This window comes from Lissotriton vulgaris, chromosome 2_2 (assembly GCF_964263255.1).
Source record: "Lissotriton vulgaris chromosome 2_2, aLisVul1.2, whole genome shotgun sequence".
Taxonomy (NCBI): Eukaryota; Metazoa; Chordata; class Amphibia; order Caudata; family Salamandridae; genus Lissotriton; species Lissotriton vulgaris.
Window position 1 is genome coordinate 331,542,592 of NC_141688.1, and position 12,497 is coordinate 331,555,088.

The 12,497-nt window shown below is 50.0% G+C and overlaps 1 protein-coding gene across 1 annotated transcript in view; it reads left to right on the plus strand.

Annotated features, from left to right (window-relative positions):
* NUP160 (nucleoporin 160) overlaps nucleotides 1–12,497 on the plus strand; it is a 498,934-nt gene that overhangs the window by 266,310 nt on the left and 220,127 nt on the right. Inside the window, exons 20-21 of the mRNA XM_086959753.1 lie at nucleotides 5,801–5,954; nucleotides 6,094–6,163. Of these exons, the coding sequence (XP_086815879.1) occupies nucleotides 5,801–5,954; nucleotides 6,094–6,163 (224 nt within the window). The remainder of the gene's footprint in view (nucleotides 1–5,800; nucleotides 5,955–6,093; nucleotides 6,164–12,497) is intronic.

Consider the following 12,497-nt stretch of genomic DNA (forward strand, 5'->3'; position numbering starts at 1 on the left):
AGCTAGGGCCCTGTGATGTAACGTGTAAGGCACACTGAAAACTGCAGCTAGGGCCCTGTGATGTAACGCGTAAGGCACACTGAAAACTGCAGCTCGGGCCCTGTGATGAAACGTGTAAGGCACACTGAAAACTGCAGCTAGGGCCCTGTGATGTAACGTGTAAGACACACTGAAAACTGCAGCTAGGGCCCTGTGATGAAACGTGTAATGCACACTGAAAACTGCAGCTAGGGTCCTGTGATGTAACGTGTAAGACACACTGAAAACTGCAGCTAGGGCCCTGTGATGTAACGTGTAAGGCACACTGAAAACTGCAGCTAGGGACCTGTGATGAAACGTGTAAGGCACACTGAAAACTGCAGCTAGGGCCCAGTGATGTAACGCGTAAGGCACACTGAAAACTGCAGCTAGGGCCCTGTGCTGTAACGCGTAAGGCACACTGAAAACTGCAGCTCGGGCCCTGTGATGAAACGTGTGAGGCACACTGAAAACTGCAGCTAGGGCCCTGTGATGTAACGCGTAAGGCACACTGAAAACTGCAGCTAGGGCCCTGTGATGAAACGTGTAAGGGGCACTGAAAGCTGCAGCTAGGACCCTGCGATGAAACGTGTAAGGGGCACTGAAAGCTGCAGCTAGGGCCCTGTGATGTGACGTGTAAGGCACACTGAAAACTGCAGCTAGGGCCCTGTGATGTAACGCGTAAGGCACACTGAAAACTGCAGCTAGGGCCCTGTGATGAAACGTGTAAGGGGCACTGAAAGCTGCAGCTAGGACCCTGCGATGAAACGTGTAAGGGGCACTGAAAGCTGCAGCTAGGGCCCTGTGATGTGACGTGTAAGGCACACTGAAAACTGCAGCTAGGGCCCTGTGATGTAACGCGTAAGGCACACTGAAAGCTGCAGCTAGGGCCCTGTGATGAAACGTGTAAGGCACACTGAAAACTGCAGCCAGGGCCCTGTGATGAAACGTGTAAGGGCCACTGAAAGCTGCAGCTAGGGCCCTGCGATGAAACGTGTAAGGCACACTGAAAGCTGCAGCTAGGGCCCTGTGATGTGACGTGTAAGGCACACTGAAAACTGCAGCTAGGGCCCTGTGATGTAACGTGTAAGGCACACTGAAAACTGCAGCTAGGGCCCTGTGATGTAACGCGTAAGGCACACTGAAAACTGCAGCTAGGGTCCTGTGATGTAACGTGTAAGGCACACTGAAAACTGCAGCTCGGGCCCTGTGATGAAACGTGTAAGGCACACTGAAAACTGCAGCTAGGGCCCTGTGATGTAACGCGTAAGGCACACTGAAAACTGCAGCTAGGGCCCTGTGCTGTAACGCGTAAGGCACACTGAAAGCTGCAGCTAGGGCCCTGTGATGTAACGTGTAAGGCAATCTGAAAACTGCAGCTAGGGCCCTGTGATGTAACGTGTAAGGCACACTGAAAGCTGAAGCTAGGGCCCTGTGATGTAACGTGTAAGGCACACTGAAAACTGCAGCTGGGGCCCTGTGATGAAACGTGTAAGGGGCACTGAAAGCTGCAGCTAGGGCCCTGCGATGAAACGTGTAAGGGGCACTGAAAGCTGCAGCTAGGGCCCTGTGATGTGACGTGTAAGGCACACTGAAAGCTGCAGCTAGGGCCCTGTGATGTGACGTGTAAGGCACACTGAAAGCTGCAGCTAGGGCCCTGTGATGTAACGTGTAAGGCACACTGAAAGCTGCAGCTAGGGCCCTGTGATGTAACGTGTAAGGCACACTGAAAACTGCAGCTAGGGCCCTGTGATGTAACGCGTAAGGCACACTGAACACTGCAGCTAGGGCCCTATGGTGTGACGTGTAAGGCACACTGAAAACTGCAGCTAGGGCCCTGTGATGTAACGCGTAAGGCACACTGAAAACTGCAGCTAGGGCCCTGTGATGTAACTCGTAAGGCGCACTGAAAGCTGCAGCTAGGGCCCTGTGATGTAACATGTAAGGCGCACTGAAAGCTGCAGCTAGGGCCCTGTGATGTGACGTGTAAGGCGCACTGAAAGCTGCAGCTAGGGCCCTGTGATGTAACATGTAAGGCGCACTGAAAGCTGCAGCTAGGGCCCTGTGATGTGACGTGTAAGGCACACTGAAAGCTGCAGCTAGGGCCCTGTGATGTAACGTGTAAGGCACACTGAAAGCTGCAGCTAGGGCCCTGTGATGTAACGTGTAAGGCGCACTGAAAGCTGCAGCTAGGGCCCTGTGATGTAACGCGTAAGGCACACTGAAAAATGCAGCTAGGGCCCTGTGCTGTAACGAGTAAGGCACACTGAAAACTGCAGCTAGGGCCCTGTGATGTGACGTGTAAGGCGCACTGAAAGCTGCAGCTAGGGCCCTGTGATGTAACGAGTAAGGCGCACTGAAAGCTGCAGCTAGGGCCCTGTGATGTAACGCGTAAGGCACACTGAAAACTGCAGCTAGGGCCCTGTGCTGTAACTCGTAAGGCACACTGAAAGCTGCAGCTAGGGCCCTGTGATGTAACGTGTAAGGCACACTGAAAGCTGAAGCTAGGGCCCTGTGATGTAACGTGTAAGGCACACTGAAAACTGCAGCTAGGGCCCTGTGATGAAACGTGTAAGGGGCACTGAAAGCTGCAGCTAGGGCCCTGCGATGAAACGTGTAAGGGGCACTGAAAGCTGCAGCTAGGGCCCTGTGATGTGACGTGTAAGGCACACTGAAAGCTGCAGCTAGGGCCCTGTGATGTGACGTGTAAGGCACACTGAAAGCTGCAGCTAGGGCCCTGTGATGTAACGTGTAAGGCACACTGAAAGCTGCAGCTAGGGCCCTGTGATGTAACGTGTAAGGCACACTGAAAACTGCAGCTAGGGCCCTGTGATGTAACGCGTAAGGCACACTGAACACTGCAGCTAGGGCCCTATGGTGTGACGTGTAAGGCACACTGAAAGCTGCAGCTAGGGCCCTGTGATGTAACGCGTAAGGCACACTGAAAACTGCAGCTAGGGCCCTGTGATGTAACGCGTAAGGCACACTGAAAACTGCAGCTAGGGCCCTGTGATGTAACGCGTAAGGCGCACTGAAAGCTGCAGCTAGGGCCCTGTGATGTAACATGTAAGGCGCACTGAAAGCTGCAGCTAGGGCCCTGTGATGTGACGTGTAAGGCACACTGAAAGCTGCAGCTAGGGCCCTGTGATGTGACGTGTAAGGCACACTGAAAGCTGCAGCTAGGGCCCTGTGATGTAACGTGTAAGGCACACTGAAAGCTGCAGCTAGGGCCCTGTGATGTAACGTGTAAGGCACACTGAAAACTGCAGCTAGGGCCCTGTGATGTAACGCGTAAGGCACACTGAACACTGCAGCTAGGGCCCTATGGTGTGACGTGTAAGGCACACTGAAAGCTGCAGCTTGGGCCCTGTGATGTAACGTGTAAGGCACACTGAAAACTGCAGCTAGGGCCCTGTGATGTAACGCGTAAGGCACACTGAAAACTGCAGCTAGGGCCCTGTGATGTAACGCGTAAGGCACACTGAAAACTGCAGCTAGGGCCCTGTGATGTAACTCGTAAGGCGCACTGAAAGCTGCAGCTAGGGCCCTGTGATGTAACATGTAAGGCGCACTGAAAGCTGCAGCTAGGGCCCTGTGATGTGACGTGTAAGGCGCACTGAAAGCTGCAGCTAGGGCCCTGTGATGTAACATGTAAGGCGCACTGAAAGCTGCAGCTAGGGCCCTGTGATGTGACGTGTAAGGCACACTGAAAGCTGCAGCTAGGGCCCTGTGATGTAACGTGTAAGGCACACTGAAAGCTGCAGCTAGGGCCCTGTGATGTAACGTGTAAGGCGCACTGAAAGCTGCAGCTAGGGCCCTGTGATGTAACGCGTAAGGCACACTGAAAAATGCAGCTAGGGCCCTGTGCTGTAACGAGTAAGGCACACTGAAAACTGCAGCTAGGGCCCTGTGATGTGACGTGTAAGGCGCACTGAAAGCTGCAGCTAGGGCCCTGTGATGTAACGAGTAAGGCGCACTGAAAGCTGCAGCTAGGGCCCTGTGATGTAACGCGTAAGGCACACTGAAAACTGCAGCTAGGGCCCTGTGCTGTAACTCGTAAGGCACACTGAAAGCTGCAGCTAGGGCCCTGTGATGTAACGTGTAAGGCACACTGAAAGCTGAAGCTAGGGCCCTGTGATGTAACGTGTAAGGCACACTGAAAACTGCAGCTAGGGCCCTGTGATGAAACGTGTAAGGGGCACTGAAAGCTGCAGCTAGGGCCCTGCGATGAAACGTGTAAGGGGCACTGAAAGCTGCAGCTAGGGCCCTGTGATGTGACGTGTAAGGCACACTGAAAGCTGCAGCTAGGGCCCTGTGATGTGACGTGTAAGGCACACTGAAAGCTGCAGCTAGGGCCCTGTGATGTAACGTGTAAGGCACACTGAAAGCTGCAGCTAGGGCCCTGTGATGTAACGTGTAAGGCACACTGAAAACTGCAGCTAGGGCCCTGTGATGTAACGCGTAAGGCACACTGAACACTGCAGCTAGGGCCCTATGGTGTGACGTGTAAGGCACACTGAAAGCTGCAGCTTGGGCCCTGTGATGTAACGTGTAAGGTACACTGAAAACTGCAGCTAGGGCCCTGTGATGTAACGCGTAAGGCACACTGAAAACTGCAGCTAGGGCCCTGTGATGTAACGAGTAAGGCACACTGAAAACTGCAGCTAGGGCCCTGTGATGTAACGCGTAAGGCGCACTGAAAGCTGCAGCTAGGGCCCTGTGATGTAACATGTAAGGCGCACTGAAAGCTGCAGCTAGGGCCCTGTGATGTGACGTGTAAGGCACACTGAAAGCTGCAGCTAGGGCCCTGTGATGTAACGTGTAAGGCACACTGAAAGCTGCAGCTAGGGCCCTGTGATGTAACGTGTAAGGCGCACTGAAAGCTGCAGCTAGGGCCCTGTGATGTAACGCGTAAGGCACACTGAAAAATGCAGCTAGGGCCCTGTGCTGTAACGCGTAAGGCACACTGAAAACTGCAGCTAGGGCCCTGTGATGTGACGTGTAAGGCGCACTGAAAGCTGCAGCTAGGGCCCTGTGATGTTAGCCCTGCTGCCACAATATTAATACAAAGCTCAGTCTTCTAGGTGCTCAAGGGCTACATATTATGTTTGTCTACCGTTGAAGCCTCTTTAAATGAGGCAGCTGCAACATCTTTTTCTAGGTTGAGTGACCTTTGAACTGCCACAGATAGATTACTTTAGGGATTTCACTGCTGGGCTGCATTTGGTATTAAAGTAACTCTACTTCAGTGATGTGGTTTGTGGGCCTAATCTGCTATCCCTCATTTCAGTCACATTCGGCTCAGTCCTGTGTGGATGGTCTACAGACTTTAGTGCCAACCGTATCATGCATCACCCGGAGATTTCTGTCCAGTGAAAGACCACACTCAAGACATAAACACAGCGCTCAGAGGTATTTCTCTGCATACTGGCTCTTGAGACTTGCATTGCTGTTGGAATGAGCTCAGTAATGGGCCAGATTCGACTCCCAGACCCGCAAGTGTCCCATGAGAAGGTCACAGAAGGGCTGATGAGCCAGTTTAGTGAATGTCACAGTTCTGCATAAAGTGCATAAAGTGTCTTCTCTCACTCACATCCATTGTGATGGGGAAATGTCAGACTGCGTTCAGAGCGAGCTAGCACTCTTTCCCGCCAGTGTGTTTTGTTCTTTATGTCTAAATAGAGCACGGCTTGTTTTATGGATTTGAATGACTGGTGATTCTTTGCTATTTTTGGATGAGACATTGACTCTTGCTTTTTTTTGTTGTTGTTGCTGTTTTCAGGGCCACAGACGGTGGTGGAATTGTTCTTCGAGGATACAGCAAGGAAACACATCATTTCTCACATCTTCTCTCAGCCTGGCACCCCTCTTACCAATGCATCCCTGAACTGGCCACAGGTCATCAGTTTAGTCACCAGCTTTCTCATGCAACAAATGTATCCTTTCATGGCGAGGCGCTGAGGTTATTTGCTGGCTTCCTTCCAGCAGGAAGTCTAGTTAATGCAAGTGAGAATTTGATTGGCTTCTTGTTTCTGACTCTAATCTCAAAACTCTTCCTAAACTGCAACAATACAGCTGGCCCAGCAATCCTGGCTTCCTATTTGCAGAATGTTTGATGGGTTCCTGTCAGTACACACAGCTGCAGGTGTGTCACACTCTACTTTTCTTTACTGCACACATCAAAATGCTTAGACAATCTTAACATCTAGCTGTGGCGCTCATAAGGGGTGTGTGATCAGGTTAGGCTCTAATGACGTTTACAAGGGGTGTGTGATCAGGTTAGGCTCCCTTGTTTACAAGGGGGAGTGTGATCAGGTTAGGCTCTCTTGGTGTTTACAAGGGGAGTGTGATCAGGTTAGACTCTCTTGTTTACAAGGGGTGTGTGATCAGGTTAGGCTCTCTTGGTGCTCACAAGGGTGTGTGTGATCAGGTTAGGCTCTCTTGGTGTTAACAAGGGGTGTGTGATCAGGTTAGGCTCTTGGTGTTTTCAAGGGGTGTGTGATCAGGTTAGGCTCTCTTGGTGATTAAAAGGGGTGTGTGATCTGGTTAGGCTCTTGGTGTTTTCAAGGGGTGTGTGATCAGGTTAGGCTCTCTTGGTGTTTACAAGGGGTGTGTGATCAGGTTAGGCTCTTGGTGTTCACAAGGGGGAGTGTGATCAAGGTTAAGCTCTCTTGGTGTTTACAAGGGGCGTGTGATCAGGTTAGGCTGTCTTGGTGTTTACAAAGGGTGTGTGATCTTGTGATCAGGTTAGGCTCTCTTGGTGTTTACAAGGGGGTGTGTGATCAGGTTAGGCTCTCTTGGTGTTTACAAGGGGAGTGTGATCAGGTTAGAATCTCTTGTTTACAAGGGGTGTGTGATCAGGTTTGGCTCTCTTCGTGTTTACAAGGGGTGTGTGATCAGGTTAGGCTCTCTTGGTGTTTACAAGGGTGTGTGTGATCAGGTTAGGCTCTCTTGGTGTTTACAAGGGTGTGTGTGATCAGGTTAGGCTCTTGGTGGTTACAAGGGGTGTGTGATCAGGTTAGGCTCTCTTGATGTTTACAAGGGGTGTGTGATCATGTTAGGCTATCTTGGTGTTTACAAGGGGTATGTGATCAGGTTAGGCTCTCTTGGTGTTTACAAGGGGCGTGTGATCAGGTTAGGCTATTTTGGTGTTTACTTTGTGATCAGGTTAAGCTCTCTTGGTGTTAACAAGGGGGCGTGTGGTCAGGTTAGGCTCTCTTGTTTACAAGGGGTGTGTGATGAGGTTAGGCTCTCTTGGTGTTTACAAGGGGCGTGTGATCAGGTTAAGCTCTCTAGGTGTTTACAAGGGGTGTTTGATCAGGTTAAGCTCTCTTGGTGTTTAAAAGGGGTGTGTGATCAAGTTAGGCTCTTGGTGTTCACAAGGTGGTGTGTGATCAGGTTAGGCTCTCTTGGTGTTTACAAGGGGGCGTTTGATCAGGTTAGGCTCTCTTGGTGTTTACAAGGGGGTGTGTGATCAGGTTAAGCTCTCGGTGTTTAAAAGGGGTGTGTGATCAGGTTAGGCTCTTGGTGTTTACAAGGGGTGTGTGATCAGGTTAGGCTCTCTTGGTGTTTACAAGGGATGTGTGATCAGGTTAAGCTCTCTTGGTGTTTACAAGGGGGCGTGTGATCAGGTGAGGCTGTCTTGGTGTTTACAAGGGGTGTGTGATCATGTGATCAGGTTAGGCTCGCTTGGTGTTTACAAGGGGGTGTGTGATCAGGTTAGGCTCTCTTGGTGTTTACAGGGGGAGTGTGATCAGGTTAGACTCTCTTGTTTATAAGGGGTGTGTGATCAGATTAGGCTCTCTTGGTGTTTACAAGTGGTATGTGATCAGGTTAGGATCTCTTGGTGTTTACAAGGGGTGTGTGATCAGGCCAGGCTCTCTTGATGTTTACAAGAGGTGTGTGATCAGGTTAGGCTCTCTTGTTGTTTACAAGGGGGCGTGTGATCAGCTTAAGCTCTCTTGGTGTTTACAAGAGGTGTGTGATCAGGTTAGGCTCTCTTGTTGTTCACAAGGGGGAGTGTGATCAGGTTAAGCTCTCTTGGTGTTTACAAGGGGGCGTGTGATCAGGTGAGGCTGTCTTGGTGTTTACAAGGGGGTGTTTGATCAGGTTAGGCTCTCTTGGTGTTTACAAGGGGAGTGTGATCAGGTTAGAATCTCTTGTTAACAAGGGGTGTGTGATCAGGTTTGGCTCTCTTGGTGTTTACAAGGGGTGTGTGATCATGTTAGGCTCTCTTGGTGTTTACAAGGGGTGTGTCATCAGGTTAGGCTCTCTTAGTGTTTACAAGGGTGTGTGTGATCAGGTTAGGCTCTCTTGGTGTTTACAAGGGTGTGTGTGATCAGGTTAGGCTCTTGGTGGTTACAAGGGGTGTGTGATCAGGTTAGGCTCTCTTGATGTTTACAAGGGGTGTGTGATCATGTTAGGCTATCTTGGTGTTTACAAGGGGTGTGTGATCAGGTTAGGCTCTCTTGGTGTTTACAAGGGGCTTGTGATCAGGTTAGGCTATCTTGGTGTTTACTTTGTGATCAGGTTAGGCTCTCTTGGTGTTAACAAGGGGGCGTGTGATCAGGTTAGGCTCTCTTGTTTACAAGGGGTGTGTGATGAGGTTAGGCTCTCTTGGTGTTTACAAGGGGCGTGTGATCAGCTTAAGCTCTCTAGGTGTTTACAAGGGGTGTGTGATCAGGTTAAGCTCTCTTGGTGTTTAAAAGGGGTGTGTGATCAGGTTAGGCTCTTGGTGTTTACAAGGTGGTGTGTGATCAGGTTAGGGTCTCTTGTTTACAAAGGGTGTGTGGCCAGGTTAGGCTCTCTTGGTGCTTACAAGGGGTGTGTGATCAGGTTAAGCTCCCTTGGTGCTCACAAGGGTGTGTGTGATCAGGGTAGGCTCTCTTGGTGTTTACAAGGGGTGTGTGATCAGGTTAAGCTCCCTTGGTGCTCACAAGGGTGTGTGAGATCAGGTTAGGCTCTGTTGGTGTTTACAAGTGGTGTGTGATTAGGTTAGGCTCTTGTTTACAAAGGGTGTGTGATCAGGTTAGGCTCTCTTGGTGTTTACAAGGGGGCGTTTGATCAAGTTAGGCTCTCTTGGTGTTTACAAGGGGGTGTGAGACCAGGTTAAGCTCTCTTGGTGTTTAAAAGGGGTGTGTGATCAGGTTAGGCTCTTGGTGTTTACAAAGGGTGTGTGATCAGGTTAAGCTCTCTTGGTGTTTACAAGGGGGTGTGTGATCAGGTTAGGCTCTCTTGTTTACAAAGGGTGTGTGACCAGGTTAGGCTCTCTTGGTGCTTACAAGGGGTGTGTGATCAGGTTAAGCTCTCGGTGTTTAAAAGGGGTGTGTGATCTGGTTAGGCTCTCTTGGTGTTTACAAGGGGTGTGTGATCAGGTTAGGCTCTTGGTGTTTAAAAAGGGTGTGTGATCAGGTTAAGCTCTCTTGGTGCTCTCAAGGGTGTGTGTGATCAGGTTAGGCTCTCTTGATGTTTACAAGTCGTGTGTGATTAGGTTGGGCTCTTGTTTACAAAGGGTGTGTGGTCAGGTTAGGCTCTCTTGGTGTTTACAAGGGGGCGTTTGATCAGGTTAGGCTCTCTTGGTGTTTACAAGGGGGTGTGTGATCAGGTTAAGCTCTCTGTGTTTAAAAGGGGTGTGTGATCAGGTTAGGCTCTTGGTGTTTACAAGGGGTGTGTGATCAGGTTAAGCTCTCTTGGTGTTTACAAGGGGGCGTGTGAACAGGTTAGGCTGTCTTGGTGTTTACAAGGGGTGTGTGATCATGTGATCAGGTTAGGCTCTCTTGGTGTTTACAAGGGGGTGTGTGATCAGGTTAAGCTCTCTTGGTGTTTAAAAGGGGTGTGTGATCAAGTTAGGCTCTTGGTGTTTACAAGGTGGTGTGTGATCAGGTTAGGTTCTCTTGTTTACAAAGGGTGTGTGATCAGGTTAGGCTCTCTTGGTGTTTACAAGGGGTATGTGATCAGGTTAGGCTCTCTTGGTGTTTACAAGGGGGTGTGTGATCAGGTTAGGCTCTCTTGGTGTTTACAAGGGGTGTGTGATCAGGCCAGGCTCTCTTGGTGTTTACAAGAGGTGTGTGATCAGGTTAGGCTCTCTTGTTGTTTACAAGGGGGCGTGTGATCAGCTTAAGCTCTCTTGGTGTTTACAAGAGGTGTGTGATCAGGTTAAGCTCTCTTGGTGTTTACAAGGGGGCGTGTGATCAGGTGAGGCTGTCTTGGTGTTTACAAGGGATGTGTGATCTTGTGATCAGGTTAGGCTCTCTTGGTTGTTTACAAGGGGGTGTGTGATCAGGTTAGGCTCTCTTGGTGTTTACAAGGGGAGTGTGATCAGGTTAGAATCTCTTGTTTTGTTTACAAGGGGTGTGTGATCAGGTTTGGCTCTCTTGGTGTTTACAAGGGGTGTGTGATCATGTTAGGCTCTCTTGGTGTTTACAAGGGGGGTGTGATCAGGTTAGGCTCTCTTAGTGTTTACAAGGGTGTGTGTGATCAGGTTAGGCTCTCTTGGTGTTTACAAGGGTGTGTGTGATCAGGTTAGGCTCTTGGTGGTTACAAGGGGTGTGTGATCAGGTTAGGCTCTCTTGATGTTTACAAGGGGTGTGTGATCATGTTAGGCTATCTTGGTGTTTACAAGGGGTGTGTGATCAGGTTAGGCTCTCTTGGTGTTTACAAGGGGCGTGTGATCAGGTTAGGCTATCTTGGTGTTTACTTTGTGATCAGGTTAAGCTCTCATGGTGTTAAGAAGGGGGCGTGTGATGAGGTTAGGCTCTCTTGTTTACAAGGGGTGTGTGATGAGGTTAGGCTCTCTTGGTGTTTACAAGGGGCGTGTGATCAGGTTAAGCTCTCTAGGTGTTTACAAGGGGTGTGTGATCAGGTTAGGCTCTTGGTGTTTAAAAAGGGTGTGTGATCAGGTTAAGCTCTCTTGGTGCTCACAAGGGTGTGTGTGATCAGGTTAGGCTCTCTTGGTGTTTAAAAGGGGTGTGTGATCAGGTTAGGCTCTTGGTGTTTACAAGGTGGTGTGTGATCAGGTTAGGGTCTCTTGTTTACAAAGGGTGTGTGGCCAGGTTAGGCTCTCTTGGTGCTTACAAGGGGTGTGTGATCAGGTTAAGCTCCCTTGGTGCTCACAAGGGTGTGTGTGATCAGGGTAGGCTCTCTTGGTGTTTACAAGGGGTGTGTGATCAGGTTAAGCTCTCTTGGTGCTCACAAGGGTGCGTGTGGTCAGGTTAGGCTCTGTTGGTGTTTACAAGTGGTGTGTGATTAGGTTAGGCTCTTGTTTACAAAGGGTGTGTGATCAGGTTAGGCTCTCTTGGTGTTTATAAGGGGGCGTTTGATCAAGTTAGGCTCTCTTGGTGTTTACAAGGGGGTGTGTGACCAGGTTAAGCTCTCTTGGTGTTTAAAAGGGGTGTGTGATCAGGTTAGGCTCTTGGTGTTTACAAAGGGTGTGTGATCAGGTTAAGCTCTCTTGGTGTTTACAAGGGGGTGTGTGATCAGGTTAGGCTCTCTTGTTTACAAAGGGTGTGTGACCAGGTTAGGCTCTCTTGGTGCTTACAAGGGGTGTGTGATCAGGTTAAGCTCTCGGTGTTTAAAAGGGGTGTGTGATCAGGTTAGGCTCTCTTGGTGTTTACAAGGGGTGTGTGATCAGGTTAGGCCCTTGGTGTTTAAAAGGGGTGTGTGATCAGGTTAAGCTCTTGGTGTTTACAAGGGGTGTGTGATCAGGTTAAGCTCTCTTGGTGCTCACAAGGGTGTGTGTGATCAGGTTAGGCTCTCTTGGTGTTTACAAGGGGGCGTTTGATCAGGTTAGGCTCTCTTGGTGTTTACAAGGGGGTGTGTGATCAGGTTAAGCTCTCGGTGTTTAAAAGGGGTGTGTTATCAGGTTAGGCTCTTGGTGTTTACAAGGGGTGTGTGATCAGGTTAGGCTCTCTTGGTGTTTACAAGGGATGTGTGATCATGTTAAGCTCTCTTGGTGTTTACAAGGGGGCGTGTGAACAGGTTAGGCTGTCTTGGTGTTTACAAGGGGTGTGTGACCATGTGATCAGGTTAGGCTCTCTTGGTGTTTACAAGGGGGTGTGTGATCAGGTTAGGCTCTCTTGGTGTTTACAGGGGGAGTGTGATCAGGTTAGACTCTCTTGTTTACAAGGGGGGTGTGATCAGGTTAGGCTCTCTTGGTGTTTACAAGGGGTATGTGATCAGGTTAGGCTCTCTTGGTGTTTACAAGGGGGTGTGTGATCAGGTTAGGCTCTCTTGGTGTTTACAAGGGGTGTGTGATCAGGCCAGGCTTTCTTGGTGTTTACAAGAGGTGTGTGATCAGGTTAGGCTCTCTTGTTGTTCACAAGGGGGAGTGTGATCAGCTTAAGCTCTCTTGGTGTTTACAGGGGGGGCACGTGATCAGGTTAAGCTCTCTTGGTGTTTACAAGGGGGCGTGTGATCAGGTTAGGCTCTCGGTGTTTACACGGGGGTGGGTGATCAGATTAGGCTCTCTTGGTGTTTACACG